We start from the raw sequence: 15,158 nt of genomic DNA on the forward strand, positions 1-15,158 counted from the left end.
GGAAAACCAGCTGAAGGAAAACACTGCTGGCTAGTTAATACCATGGCTGCGGAGATCCATTCGAGGCCTCAAACCGCTAGACCTATTCTTTTGAACAAGATCGAGGGCCACTCAGACGCCGTCAACGCAGCCGTTTTAATACCAAAAGAGGATGGAGTGATCACGGTCAGCGAGGACAGGTGAGTTTGTCAAACAGGCTAACGATAGCATAACAGCAGTAGCTAGCGGGCTCGGTCTATTTGCTGGTCATTGCTCTCGTAATTCCTGGCGCAAGGGTTTGACGACAACACAATACTTTTTTTATCCCTTTCAGAATGATTTATTATTTTTTTTTGTTTGTTTGTTTGAGATTTCCCGTGTGGAACTAAGGCCAGCACAGGAGTGTGAGGGGGTAGAAATTCATTAAATCATTCCATAAAGTATCCGCGAACGAATAACGGGAATAACGTTATAACATTTCGTCTTTAGTCTATAACGTTGGGTTTTACGACCCATATGAGGGTCTCAGTGTGTTATAGGCTATAATGACCTAAATAACGTTAACTAGCTAGCTGCTATTTATCGTAAACATTGCGCTACTTTCTGAAAGTACCGACTGTTGCCTTTAAGTGTTCCTCGTAAAGGTGCCTATTTGGACCTTGTACTGTAATAAAGCTATTAATTTACTGGCAGCTGTTTGTTATCCTGAAAACAATAACCAAGGGCAAGTTGTTTGTCTTATTTACAAGCTGCTGTATAATGTGTGTCATCCGCGTCTGATTTAATACTTGTTGAAATGGCTGCGATCTTTGGCCCCTTGAACATCACATCTTGACAACTTGGCTATATTGGCAATACCTTCTGTTGTGGCGTTTACGGGCGATTATCGACATAAAATGTACACCATCTTTTCAACAACACGTGAACGCAGCAGTCCCTCTGTATTTTAACAGACCTCTTCACTTGCTCTTGCTGCAGCAGCAGCCAGACCATGTCAGCTGTGAAGGTGTAAGCATGGTCCTATCAGTCCATCACATTCACTGAGTTCTGCTGTAAGTGCTGTTAGTGCTGTCATGCTTGGTTACAAGTGTGAAGAAGCAACATCCTCATTTAAAGATAAAGGAACTCGGCTGCTGTGAAGAAATGCCCTGCAGTTTCCATCGAACATCTGAACCGCTTGATATTCAAAAGGGAAGTTGTGGGGCGAGTTTGCTCGATGAAACAGGTCAGGACAGTTTGATAGCTTTAATGCTTTGCAGACATTTTACTGGAATAGAAGTGAAACCTGAAACACGGCTCCTTAAAAAGTTTGGCAGAAGCTTCATTTAAATGCACCTGAACTGAAAATAGATTTTGGTTTTCAAAAACGCAACATGGCAGCACGTATGATCTTTGCAAAGTCATCCAGTTTCTTTCATGTATTTTGGGGGTGGATGCATATCATAAAGTGTTGCAATCTCTCGAAGAACAACACTTGAAACAAAAACCAATCAAAGAAGTATCAAAAGTGGCTCAGTTTGAATCATCACTTCTCTATTCAGGTCTCAGCAGCTACTCTTACAAAGCCTCTGTGCATGGCGGGACTGTCGTTTAGATTATACTGAAAAAGGGACCTGACAAGAAGAGTTTTCCACCAGCAGGACTGATTTCAACACACTGTTAATAAATCTGTCATCCTGTTGCTTTCAGTGCTCTTTTGTGAGCAGATTCAGGCGTTGTGTGTGTAAAGAGAATTAGGGCTGGTTTCCCAGACAGGGATTAAGCCCAGTCCTAGATGAGGTCTCTCTTCAGTGGATACTTCTATTGAGTATTTCCATTGAAAAGTATTATTTGTACATCAACTATATACAGTATTTTTCTAACTGCAGGGTAAGAAATGCTTTTATAGGTCTGTAAACCGAAAACTGACCGTCATAACATGAAGTCGTGCTTTCAATGTGCTGTTTTGACATTTCCCTTCAGAACCATCCGAGTTTGGCTGAAAAGAGACAGCGGTCAGTACTGGCCAAGCATCTACCACACAGTCTCCTGTAAGTAAGCCTGCAGTGCTTCAGCGGGAAAAGGAATAATGAATGCTTGTCTGCGGTCGGGGGAAAAAGGCTTTTTGTTGTTTTTGCCCTGCTCATGGCAGCTGTCTACCTGTCGCTCCTTTAGCTCCCTGCTCTTGCATGTCGTACCACCATGACAGCAGACGCATCTTCATAGGCCAGGACAACGGAGCTGTTGTGGTGAGTGCACATAACTCATAACTGCTTCATATTCCCACTCCAGGCTCACGCTTTTGGTTAATCAAACAGTCTAGTTTTTATAACTCGCCTTGTTTAAAATGACCACAGTTTCAATATTTGGACTCCTCCAAATGCCTGCGGCGGCAGGAGAGTTATTTGATTTGAAACGTGTGTGTGTGTGTGTGTGTGTGTGTGTGTGTATGTGTGTGTGTGCGCGCGCGCGCTTGCTTGCCTTGTAGGAGTTTCTCATCTCTGAAGATTTCAACAAGATGAACCACGTCAAAACGTATCCAGGTGAGAACATGAGACGAAAACGCGCATGCACACACACACACACACACACACACACACAGACACACACACAGACACACACACACACACACACACACACACACACACAGACTGGGCAGAATTATGTTGTTTATGTTTGACTGACTTCTTCTATGATTGCAAACTGCAACATCACAATTGAACCTTTTTCATTTGTGATGTATCTTGGACATCACAGCAGAAATTTTGACTATTAATAAAAGTGTAAGCCAATCAAAGCTTGTTTGACAATTCTCTCTTCATGCTATATACTAGGGCTGTACCAAATAGTTTGAATCTTCAAAACGTCGTTCATAGTGTTGACATTTGAATTCTGAACAGTTGATACTGTGGGTGGACAAAGAGGCAGCTGTACCAGCTCTAAATACACACATGCGACTATATTTATATTCCTTTATGTTGATGAAACTGACGAGTTCTGTTCATTGAAGAAAGTTGATTTACTAAGAAAAGACTAAGTCATTTAAACCAATGACGTATCATCATGTAGCATCATGTTTTGTTTCCATATCACCGTCAGATGGCACAGAACTTACCAGAAGTAACCAGTGTTTGCAAAGATTAACAAAACTGATGCTGTGTTTAAACAATCTTTGTCATGTGTCATCGTGAAGTGAATATTTTTGGGTTTGGACTGTAGGTGGAACAAACCAAGGCATCTCCCTCTCGTCACCCCGGCCTCTGGGAAGTCGTGATGCATTTTTTCCACAATCGATACTGAAAGTAATGGTTAGTTGCAGCCCGACATCTTGATTTCATCTCCCGTCATGTTGTCATAATTGGTAGGTTATGAAAATAGCACAGTTCCTGTGACTGTATCAGCAGCCATTTAGCCTCCTCAGTGGAAAATCAAGCTTCGGGGGAAAATGGCTGGCCTGTTGCTCTTGAGGGCAAAACACCGCGTCACCACAGGAATGCTCCATCTGGTTTTTACCACTTGTAGCAAAATCAAGCTGCAGAGCCCAGCACAAACATGACTGGATCAGATCAAACAGGCGTTAGTAGGATGTGCCTGTGCGCTTCAAAAACAGGCAGGGCTTAACATCACCATTTGCCTTTTGGCAGTCCATGTTACGTTCTTCAGAGCTGCAGACAAGGCAGTACAGACTTCTGTCTTAGCAGCCTGTTGGCCGATGATGAAAAACAGCTTGGTTATAAATTGATCTGACAACATGATTTTGGAAAATGCTCTCCTCTCTGTCGGTCAGATTAATTACTTAGCAAAAGCTGTTATTATGTGCCAGGGCATAATACGAGCCAGAATTCTGAGGGAACACAATTAGAGCGGGGGGCATGGGGGTCCTTACACAGGAAAAAGAAAGAAAGAAAGAGAATTATGAGGCATTTTCTACATTTTGACATACTTTGGGGGATTATTGTAAAGCTTCACTAAATCAGTATTTGTAACTCAGTAATATCACTATAATTCTCTGTAGTTATTTTGAGATTTTTTTGAGTTATTTATGCTGTTATAGTTACTGTCTATACCAGCTTCTGCACTGCATAGGAATAGTAATAAAATAATATACAAAATTAAACAAAAATCCAGACATCAAAATTCTGGCTTGGCTCGTTTCCCCCAGCTTGAATGGGCGTGACGCGTCTGATCCATCCAACGCTCAGGACAGAAAAGACAGTGGTAAGATAAATATATGTTAGATATTGTTTCATCCAGCTCCAGGACGATGAATCTTTGAGGAAAAGGAGAGCTGCATCAGGAAAGAGGACAGAGAAGATCAAAGCTGCAGCTAATCACAGCCATGGTTTGGTCATGACGCTGTCGACATAGACGAAGGATTTTCTCATTGATCAGTAGTACAGGGTGAAACAGAAAGCACATGTAGCCGTATGTGTGATGACATTAGACTTCAGGGTTGTTTTGGCCTCTGCTCTAATAGTTGATCTTTCTGCCTTGTACACTTGAGGAAGAAAGTTTGTTTCAGCCATAACGACGCTACATGCCCAGCCCTGATCAACGCTCAGATAAAGCAAGTGTCAATCTGGGGAAAGCTAACCAACATTTAGCTGCCGAAGAGACAGAAATCTCCCTCACGAGGTGGTGGAGACCGAACCAGAGCTCAAATGTTAGACTCACACTCATGCGGCCTCCTAGAACACAACTCTGAAAATCGCTAATATATCTGCCAGATGTGTAAATGCACCACTTTTCCTAACATGTTCGCCACATCAGCGTCATAAGGTGACAGTATGTCACTCAGGGCTTGTTGTGCTTCCCCCAAGTGGCCAAATCAAAAAAATCTATCAGTGCAGCTTTAAGTGTGATGGAATATTTCTTTTCTAATGCTGAAAGGAGAGCAAAAAATATTGCAGATGTCAACGCGTACTGTGTATTGACAATCAGCAGGGTTTTGGTATCAGTAAACTAGACACAATGTATGCAGATAGTTGATCACCTTTAGCGGTGATCCCCAGATGGATCATTAAGACTAATGGGAGTACAAATCGTTTGAAGGGATTCGTCTGTCTTAGTCTGGATTACAGCGACACAAAGCAGATGGAAAGGGCAAATGAGTCTTAGACGGTGCTCATCCATGACTGCTTGGATATAAAGCCCGGTGGAATCGACGGGATCTTGTTTGATGCTTATCAAGCTTGACACTTGATGTGCGTGTGTTTTGCAGCCCACCAGAACCGCGTGTCAGATATGGTGTTCTCCCTGGAGAGTGAGTGGGTGGTGAGTACTGGCCATGACAAGAGCGTGAGCTGGATGTGCACCCAGAGTGGCAGCATGCTGGGGAGACACTACTTCACCGCCTGGGCCTCCTGCCTACAGTATCCTTCATTCACTCATCACGTGTACAGCGTGCAGGAGCGTCTCTCAGCTGAGTGGCAACATATAGAGCGTGTTTAAGCCCTGACTCTCTGCTCAGATACGACCACGAGACGCAGCATGCCTTCGTCGGCGATTACTCAGGACAGATCACGCTGCTGAAACTGGAGAGGCAGACGTACTCCACCATCACTACGCTGAAGGGTCACGAAGGTAAAGGCGCACACTGCACACACACCTGGCTACACATGAAGGATCATCCACACAGAGCTATTGTTTTCTCCCAGCGTAGCTCAGCGACAAAAAGTTCTCAGCGCAAACGGTTTGCTGCACGCGAGCCGGCTTCCGGCGCTGAAGCCAGACGTGCAGATGTGGCCGCAGTAAATAGCAGGCAACCCAGAGTCCTCCACATGACGTCGCCGTGCAAGAAAATAAGAGAGCAATTTAATGCGATGTTGAATCCAGCATGACGACAGACGCTTTGATGTTTCCAAAAACTGCTCGTTGCATGCTAAAGAAGCTCATGGTTTGAACAGGGAAAGGAGTTAAGTGACCGAATGAAGGAAGAGCCTGCATACGTTCTGTCAAAGAGACACACTGCCACAAAAGACAATCACTTTGCCAGCGAGTAGAGCTCTGTTGGCAGGATGTGAGACCGCTTTTCCACTAGAATTCCCATCAGTTGGTTTTGATAACGGCGATGATGGAAATTGCTATGTCATACAGCTCTGGAAATTCCCATATCTGCCTGTTTGCAACTGCGAGTCAAGCCGGTCAGTTGGCCGTTCAGATGGGAACATTGTCGTCCTCGGAAACTCCCATCAAAATACAAATGTTTCATCAAAGCATGAACGGCATGAACGGCTCACTCATGTGGGATTTGTATTCAAGGGTTTCGTGTACTCAGGGCTGTGCCAAGAAAATGGGTCTCACAACAACTGTGAGCCGGCAGGACACTTCACTGTGTGAAACAAACACTTCCCTGTGCTCTCCATGTGCTCATGAGCTGGTTGAGAACTGGGTGAGGGATGACTTGTGACCACTACTCTTTTTTTTAAATCTGTTTTTCACCACAGACGTATTTCCTACAGGTCAGCCAGATGGAACAGACATGCCTGTGTGCCTTTTAAGATTTACAAATTATAAAAAATACAAATCCTTACACCATCACAACACTTTGTGATCAGCAAGTGGAAACATACCTTTAACAGAGGAACATGACATTCTAACTAGTGTTTTGCCACATTGGCTCTTAACATTGTCAGTAATGTGGCCATGAATGCAGATCCCAGAGTTTTTGTCTGGCTCCTGACGGTTGTGGAGCACTGTGTGCTGTACATGGCTCTATGGGAATACTATGTGTATCAGATAAAGAACCCAAGATTGCTTTAAAAGCCGGTTAGATGGCAGGGCTCCATGGTAGCATGTTGCTCCGTGTCTCATGTAGCTACAGTTACTGCCAGCCGAGTCATCCCACCACGGCCTGAGCAGGCTGTTACTCATCATATGACTGGTCTAACTTCAAGAGCTGGATTGTCTGTCCCAGTGTTCCTTTCCCTCTGAGTGCTAAAGGTTGCACTGGAAACATGGAAAACATTAAGTCTTTGCAAGGTGGCTCGTCTGGAAAATATGAGATTCGACAGAATTAATGATGTTTATCAGTCAAATCTGTCTGCAGCCAGCCTTTATCAGAACAGTTGGCAGCAGCTTTTGGCCAGTTTATCTGAATTCTTAAACGTGCAACTTCTGTCAGGTTTGTACTTAGTTATACCAGATTGACATTAAAATGGAACTCCAGTTCACATTTGTGAACATGTTGGTGTCAAGTTGGTTAGCATTGTCATTAGTCTTTTTTTTCTGTGTGTGTGTGTTAAAGATGTCCGCTGTGTTAATAACAGACTTTAAGCTTGTAGTGCTGTAGAAGCAAATAATAACATATTGGTCAGATTAAATCAGTATGAAGCACAACAATGGAAAAACAGAGCTGGAATCGAAACTTCCTGTAGTTCTCCCAGCAGGCACTAGGTGGAGCCACCGTCTCAGACCACAGCACTGTCGCTCACTTCTCTTTCTCTGTTCACGCCTCTGTCCCCTCCAGGTAGTATAGGGACCCTGTGGTGGGACCCTGTCCAGAGACTGCTGTTCTCAGGAGCCTCTGACCACAGCGTCATCATGTGGGACATCGGGGGCCGCAAGGGACGAACGCTACTGTTGCAGGGACACCAGTGAGTCTGTCGGTGTGCTGCGTGTGCATGGATGCTGACTTTGCTTGACCCTCCTCTGTGTCTGTCAGGGATTGGGAGGCTTAAAAACTGAATCCTCCCTCTGAATCTTCACTTCTCAACTCCCATACGAATTCCCCCACCTCTTAGCCCCCCTCCCCCTGTGACAGGAGACATCAACAAAGCCCCTGTACACTGATGCGTGTCTCTGTGGATCCTGTTGCACCCTAGCAGGATTTACAGAGGTTTGTCTCTCTGACACCCATCAAATGAGAGCTGTAACGCTGTTGCGGCCCTAAATCCTGCGCTGACCCCAGTCTTCATCTGTTTTCAAGCCTTTTTGGTGTCCACTTTACGAGAGTATTAAAATATATGTAACAGAACATGGTTGTCAACATACACAAAAATAAGAATTTATTTATTTATTTTACATGATAAATGCATCCTCTAATATTCACTCTTCTTTTTAGCTCCCTCTGGGTTTCCAGCAATTCCTCGAGAAAGATTTCTGGCTCAGTTCCTTCTCCAGCTTGCTGCTAACGTTATCTGCTGCTTGGTGCTGGGCTGGCAGCATGTACTGGGTTTATTAAAAGGGTTTTTAGCTACAAGTGGTTCCCAGTGGGCATTCATAAGAGCTGCTCAGACTGAACAACACAGTGAACGTGCAGCCTTAATACCAAATGTGATTAGGTAACTAACAGGCTAAATAACTTTCTGTGGAGCTGCAGAGTGGGATGTTGATTCCCAGTGACTTCTCTGGGAAAGTTTTGCTTCACGCAGGTCTAAATTAGGATTTTAGTGTCGATTAAAATCATGGATTTGATTGAAACTTTTCTCCCTTTCATTCTTTCTCTGCATTCAATGTCTTCCTCAGCGAGCGCGTTCAGGCCTTGCGTTACCTCCAGCTGACCAGGCAGCTGCTGTCGTGCTCAGCCGACGGAGGCATCGCAGTGTGGAACATGGACGCACAGAGAGAAGAGGTTTGCATCACTTTTACAACTGCCACACTAATAAAGCGTGTAATGACACTGTCAGCTCAGAGTTTGGTAAATACTAGGTTTGGGGATACAGTTTCATACACACTATACACTAAACCTTTATTTTAGATTTTAGATTTATAGTTTTTGTAGTTTATAGTTGTAGTTCTGGTCATTGATGCTCTGATGATCTTACATTAAATTTAAATAGACTTGTTTTACAGGCTGATTCTCATTAGTCACCTATGTAATTTCTTCATTGCTAGTTATAAATCATACAGCACTCACTGCTCACTCAGTATAATGTGAAAGCGACATGCAGGAGCCACCATGGAAGGTGTAGGTTGTTAGAAGTTGGTTGTAACTGGTAAAGAGTTTTGTTTGGCCTCTCCAGCTCTGGTTTGAAAGCTCCTTGCGTGGCCAGAGATGCTTTTTGCAGCACTTCACAGTGTTTCTGCATGTTTGATAGAAGCCTCCATCTGCATGTGTCCCTGCAGGCGCCTCAGTGGTTAGACAGCGACTCCTGTCAGAAGTGCGAGCAGCCGTTCTTCTGGAACATCAAGCAGATGTGGGACACTAAGACCCTGGGGCTCAGACAGGTAGGAGAGTCTGACCAGTGTCCTCAGAAGCTGTGAGTCCCTCAGCCCATCGGTCATGATAATATTTGGGTGTTTTTCCTTTGTGCAGCACCACTGCAGAAAGTGTGGCAAGGCTGTGTGTGGAAAATGCAGTTCTAAACGCTCCACGTTCCCTATCATGGGCTTCGAGTTCCCGGTGCGGGTGTGCGATGCCTGCTTTGATACCATCAAAGAAGAAGAGTGAGTCAAGGGCTTCTCTAGATTTTACAGGAATTGCTCAGATTACACCCTTATTTTCAGAGTACTGAGGGCCAACCTTGATCAAATGCTGTCTTTGTGTGTGTGTGTGTGTGTATGTGCTTGGTGCAGTCGAACAGCATTGGCCACGTTCCATGAGGGGAAACACAACATCGCTCACATGGACATGGACCCATCCAGAGGCCTGATGGTCACTTGTGGAAGCGACCGCATTGTTAAGGTCAACAACAGTTCTTTGATACCAGATAATTCATGCATGCATTCAGGCTGTGTCAAACACACACTGATCACAGCAAAGCCAAAGAAATCAGTCAAAGCAGAAATCCAGAAAGAAAAAGAAAAAATTATAAAATGCTAAAAAAAAAAAAAGCTTCTGCAGATAGTGGGGCAGCTGTTAAAGTGCAACTTACTTAACCACAATGTCCACGGTTTGATTCCAGCCAAGGATCTGTTTTGCATATCAGACCCCTCTCTCTCTTATCCTTTGTTTCCTGCCAAAAACGGTTATCTTGAAAAAATCTTGCAGAAATGTACAACCGGCGTTTCAAAAGAACACAGGATCTGCTGAGTAGGCATCATGCGCATGACCAACACGTAGTTAGAAGCAAGTATATACAGGAAGTACTCCTACTCCACATCTACTCTTACCAAAACTACCTTTCATGCCCTGCAGGGGTGTTTGACACTGAAAAGACGGTTGTTTCTATTAGACTGAATTATATGCAGTGGATGAATGGTAGGGGAAGTATATCAGGACGTGAAGTACAGTCAACAGCAGAGTCTGAACAACCAACAACAGAAAGTTTAGTAAAGCATGTTAACATTAACGATAGAGTAACCTCCTCGATCTTCACCATGTTGAGTCATGATGATCAGGTGTTTGATTTGCCCCCATCTGAATCTATTTTTTAGCCCTGCTAGCAGCGTGGCTCATGGGATGGCAGCGTCGGTCTGTTGATTGAGTGGTCTGCCGCTTTGGTCCAGATTAAAATATCTAAACAACTATTATATATATATATATATATATATACAACTGTTATATGGATTGTCATGAAATTTGGTACAGACATTCTTGGCGCTCACAGGATGAATGAATGTTAGCTTGTTAACGTGTAAACTAAGTTGGTGAACACGGTAAAGATTCTACCTGCCGAGCAGCATGTTAGCATTGCCATTGTGTTGCTTCGTGGATGCGGTTAGCATGCAGAAGATGGCAAGTTAGAAGAAGAAGAAGTGGTAGAAGTCTAATAAGCCACAGGGACGTGTTTGGCACATGAATGGACTGCAGAAACATGGTGAAAAATGGTTTGAGAACAATCATGTTTTCATGGCTTCCTCTCTTTCATATTTCTATTTATTTCCCTTGCATAATTTGGTGTAAATTATCAGTAAAAGATCTAAAAATCTATCACATAGATCACCTGAAAACGTCTTTGAAACCATTGCATCCAGTTCACGAGTCCTCTCAGTCATCATGCAGAATCCTTAAATGCAGCTTTGCACCACGTGCTCCTGTCATTGTTATTGGCTGTTTGTCTCCACAGATCTGGGATATGACGCAGGTGGTTGGCTGTAGCTTAGCAACAGGCTTCTCTTCTCGCTGACTGGCCCAGCCCACTACATGCGCCACCCACTCTTCCAGTGTCATGGAAACCCCTCTGTACTCTACATCACGCCTGGGATCTTCAGCTACAACCAGGCCCGCCCTTGGTGAATGTGTGTGTGTGTGTGTGTGTGTGCGTGCGTGTGTGTGTGTGTTGATAGTGTAGCCCTCCACGTTCCTTTTGCTTCCATCATAAATTTGACTTTAATTTCACTAACCGTCAGTCCTACATGAAGGTGTGTGTGACTAATTTTGGAATTTTTGCTCTGATCTGAAACAACCCTAAGCACAATGGTGTGTGTTTGTGTGTGTGTGTGTGTGTACATGTGTGCATGAATCGTAATGATTTCTCCTATGGGAGGAATGGTATTGATATTAGTGTTTACATTATATTAATATTTCCAATGCTTCTTTTGACAAAGGTCATTTTTTATTACCCTTGCACTGTAAAGTTAGGTTTCACCAAATCGCTGACCTGCCATTCCTGTACAGACACACACTAGCTTCCTTATTACTGTGGCCCAATAACTGCATATTACTCAGTCACTGTAACATGTACAAAGCCCCTGATCACTTGTATATACCCCTGCATCATGTGTATAGTAGATAGTTGCTTGAATTGACTCTCGCTGATCAAAGCGATCAGCCTTTTCTGTCTTTGTTCCTCTCTTTTCAGTTTGGTTTTCTTTCACTAGTTGGCCTTAAATCACTCTCAGGAGGTTTTACATCAGTAGGTTGTCACTGGGCGGGGGCTCTCCATGTCAGTTGTAACCATTAGTAATCACTCAAGCGTGCTAAGAAAATCAGTAGAACAGCCTCTTTATTCATAGATGAAGGAAATCTCTTGATAGATTCAAAGATGCCGCCATAGAAATTTGATGTTCTTGTCAGGTGTTGGCACTGAACCAGCCAGGTGAGGCATGGGAAACATGTTGCCATAGTGACGAGCACTGACAGAGGTAGCATCAAACATCCTGTCGCGGCCATCCTGAGGTGCACCAGTGGAATTCAACATTTCAGTCAATCGTTGGCTTGAGTCTCCCAACTTTATTTTGGTAAAAACAAGTTTAGAAAATAGCACCTCCTAGATATTTATCACTTCCTGTAAAAAAATAAAATTAAATTAAAAAAAATGTGTAGGTAGATACCACATGGCACTGATGGTCCAAACCCAAGATTCTCATTCCTCATTAGAATTATTTTCATCTATAATTTCAAAAATATGAATATTTCTAGTTCTTTGTGATGCAAAATTGGATTTCCCTCCCACCAGAGAGGCACTTACGTACCGGACAGGTACTCTAAACTAAATGTAGCACTAAACGCTGGCGTGTTGAATCGTCCCCAGCTGAATCACGGGTCACATCAGGGCTGCATGTGCTCCTTCAAAAGCCTTACACAGAGAAGGACACACTCACAAAGCCTTTTTAGTGGTTTGTCAGTGCTTACGACTGTTCACTCATGAGCATTCACTCTCATCATGAAGCGCCGGATGTTTGTGCTCTCTTTCATCCTCTTTTTTTACTGTTTCCGTTCCGAGCTCTCCTGCTTCCCCCACACATCTGTGCATCGACGATGTCTCATAACGCTCTCACCACTGCACTGAATTGCACAACTCGTGGTCTTTGAATGATACAAAACATTTTTGTAAGTTCAGATTTTAGAGGGGTGAAAGCTGGATTCGATGTAGCGTCCATGTAAATAGCGGCTACTATCTTCTAACGTTAGAGTAACGCTTGCCTTATTGTAAGTGGGAAAATGAGCATTATAATGTTGGAATCTCAAAATGTAGTCACATTCCAGTTTGTTGATCATGTAGTGTGTATTTATATTTGTAGTAAAGTATTTATCTGTTATCATTTTCAGTGGTGGTTTACTTTTCTTTGCGCCCATTTGGTAGTCTTCACTTCCTTGTAATAACAAACTAGAACATGTTGAGCATGTGAGCACTCAGTAATACTGCAGCGTCAGACCCTGCGGTACTTTCCATCCTGACATGGACAGAGGTTGATTGGTTAATCAGGTGACAGCAGTGGTTGTCATGTAACCGCTATCGTTTCCCATCATCAGCGCCTTCCTCCATTATATTTAGAGGTCACACGATCTTACTTGGGGTTAGACTGAAAGCTGATCCGATTCATCAGTTGCCAGTATTTTGAAAGAATTTTCATTTTGATGAAATTTGGCGGTTTCTGTCCTTTGGATTTTCGTCCAGGTTGGAAATTATTTTTCTGCAGGTGCATGTGCACATGTCTGGATTCTGGAAGCTCTGGGACAAAACCTGCCATAAATTTTACAGCAAAATTATCAGAAATAATTAACAAAACATATCATTAAAGCTGCATTCATTGATTTTTTTCCCCCCTCCCACTTGGTTTCAGCCAGACAACCTGAAAACACAGAAATCTAGCAGTCGCTCATTTACACCACATGGAGCAACATGAGCTTGCTGCCGCTGGCTCAGAAAACCAAAACAGATGAAAAGAAAATGCTCCATCCACTGAATTCTAGAGCTTCTGAATAATTCCCTGGTTATCTATCAATAAAAGCAACACCTTTCACATTAGATGTATTGATTTTGGGCAGTGTTAGGTGGTTTAAAAGAGCAAAAATCAATGCGAAAGATGTTAAAGCTGCAGCAATCTTTTTTCATTGATTTTCACCAACACTGGCAAAGTGATCTATCAGTCCAACTCTAAGTATTGTAGAAACTCATGTCACAAAGCATCATCTTGGGTCTACAGGGTTACTGACGAGGCTACCGTACAATCAGGAGTCGAAGCTCTCCTCTCCTTTTTCATCTCACTGGACATTGGAGCTCCTTCCAATCATTCCTTATGTCCCTGTAACAGATTTCATTTGGTGATAAAAGGCTGTCTCAGCTCCACAGCAGATGGACAAGATGTTCATGGTATGATGCATGGCAGGGTCTGCTGTTTGCAGAAGCAGCTAATGAAATAGATCTTCAGATTGTCAGCCGGTCGCAAGGAAGGAAGGAATAGATTTCCTCGTGTTGTAAGTAGTTTATTTCCTTTTTTTTCCACAAGTTAAAGGAGTTATTTTGTTTCCGTTGTCCTTGTTCATCGAACACTAGACTGAGTGGCCTCCATGCTGATAAGAGGCCAAATCAACACTTTAAAGACGACTCATTTTCCACAACACCACGGCCCATAATTTCAAACTCTGTAAACTGAATTGTTTGGTTTGACTTTTTCTCTACAGATGCTTGTAAAACACACGTGCTGTTCCAAAATGATCTTAATGTATATCTCAAAATAATTGTATTTTTAAATACTTTTGTTGACAATACAGGACTGGCTGTAGTCTCTTCGAGAGACTAAAGAATTTATGCTTAATAAAGATATTCTGACATGTTTAGTTGGCTCTTTTTGGTGTGGTCTTTGCTTTAGGATGAAGTGAAAGGTAACTCAGCAGCACAATGGGACACAAAGCTTTCAACCGTTTTCTTTATTGAAGCCTGCATTTACAAGATAAACTCAAGCCAAAGTCACAGTCAGTAAAGGCCTTTTTAAAGGTGCTGGGCAGATATTACTAGTCATAAATACACAGGTTTTATTACACATGTCAAGTGATGCTGCCGTGTGGTGTATTTAAGGCACACGGCTAATAGAGAGAGCACCTCATCTCCAGCCTGGGCTCAACCTGCACAGTGCAGAAGCTGCACTACAATACACTTAATACACAGGTTACCGACATAGCTATTAAATACACGTCACATGTCGCATTTGTGAGTAACCAAGACAGCATGAGGTTGAACCCATAGCTGGTGTTGTGAATTAATACTGAGGGTGTGTGAGTGACTTCGGTCACATCAGATTCCCATCTGATTGACAACTTTCAGAAAGTCAAACATACAGAGTGGATTGCGTGTGTGTCTGTGTGTGTTTGGGGCAGGGGGGGTATGAAGGTGCTCTCCCCATCAGCAGGATACCACCCTTTGAAAGCGTATTTAAAGGCAGCATCACTATCAAACACTCTTCTACAATTACATTTTTAGTCCTTCTAAAGTTGAGCTCATGAATTAGAACGTTCGCTCAGTTAAAGCTCAGTTTAATGTGGCATCGTAAGGCTTTAGATCTCACAGTATTCATTCATTCTGTCCCAGTTTAAGCCAGTGGCCACAGGCAGCGTTAGCACTCCAAATGCTTTGGATAAAATGGACCCAGATCTA

The 15,158-nt window shown here is 43.2% G+C and overlaps 1 protein-coding gene across 1 annotated transcript; it reads left to right on the top strand.

Annotated features, from left to right (window-relative positions):
* On the top strand, window positions 1-14,338 carry wdfy1 (WD repeat and FYVE domain containing 1). The gene is made up of 12 exons (XM_041941102.1): window positions 1-179; window positions 1,942-2,009; window positions 2,134-2,207; window positions 2,447-2,501; window positions 5,180-5,330; window positions 5,429-5,541; window positions 7,427-7,553; window positions 8,425-8,530; window positions 9,025-9,126; window positions 9,215-9,345; window positions 9,475-9,583; window positions 10,908-14,338. The coding sequence occupies exons 1-12, from the start codon at window positions 43-45 to the stop codon at window positions 10,965-10,967; spliced, it is 1,233 nt and encodes a 410-aa protein (XP_041797036.1). The 5' UTR covers window positions 1-42; the 3' UTR covers window positions 10,968-14,338.
* The last annotated feature ends 820 nt before the right edge of the window (window positions 14,339-15,158 follow it).

Source organism: Chelmon rostratus, chromosome 7 (genome assembly GCF_017976325.1).
Source record: "Chelmon rostratus isolate fCheRos1 chromosome 7, fCheRos1.pri, whole genome shotgun sequence".
NCBI lineage: Eukaryota > Metazoa > Chordata > Actinopteri > Chaetodontiformes > Chaetodontidae > Chelmon > Chelmon rostratus.

What these genes read in the sequence shown, in the direction of transcription:
- wdfy1 (XM_041941102.1), top strand. Translation starts at nt 43, where the DNA reads ATGGCTGCGGAGATCCATTCGAGGCCTCAAACCGCTAGACCTATTCTT. An exon ending in CTACTGTTGCAGGGACACCA is followed by an intron (nt 7,554 to 8,424) that starts GTGAGTCTGTCG and finishes TGTCTTCCTCAG; the next exon opens with CGAGCGCGTTCAGGCCTTGC. An exon ending in GATACCATCAAAGAAGAAGA is followed by an intron (nt 9,346 to 9,474) that starts GTGAGTCAAGGG and finishes TGCTTGGTGCAG; the next exon opens with TCGAACAGCATTGGCCACGT.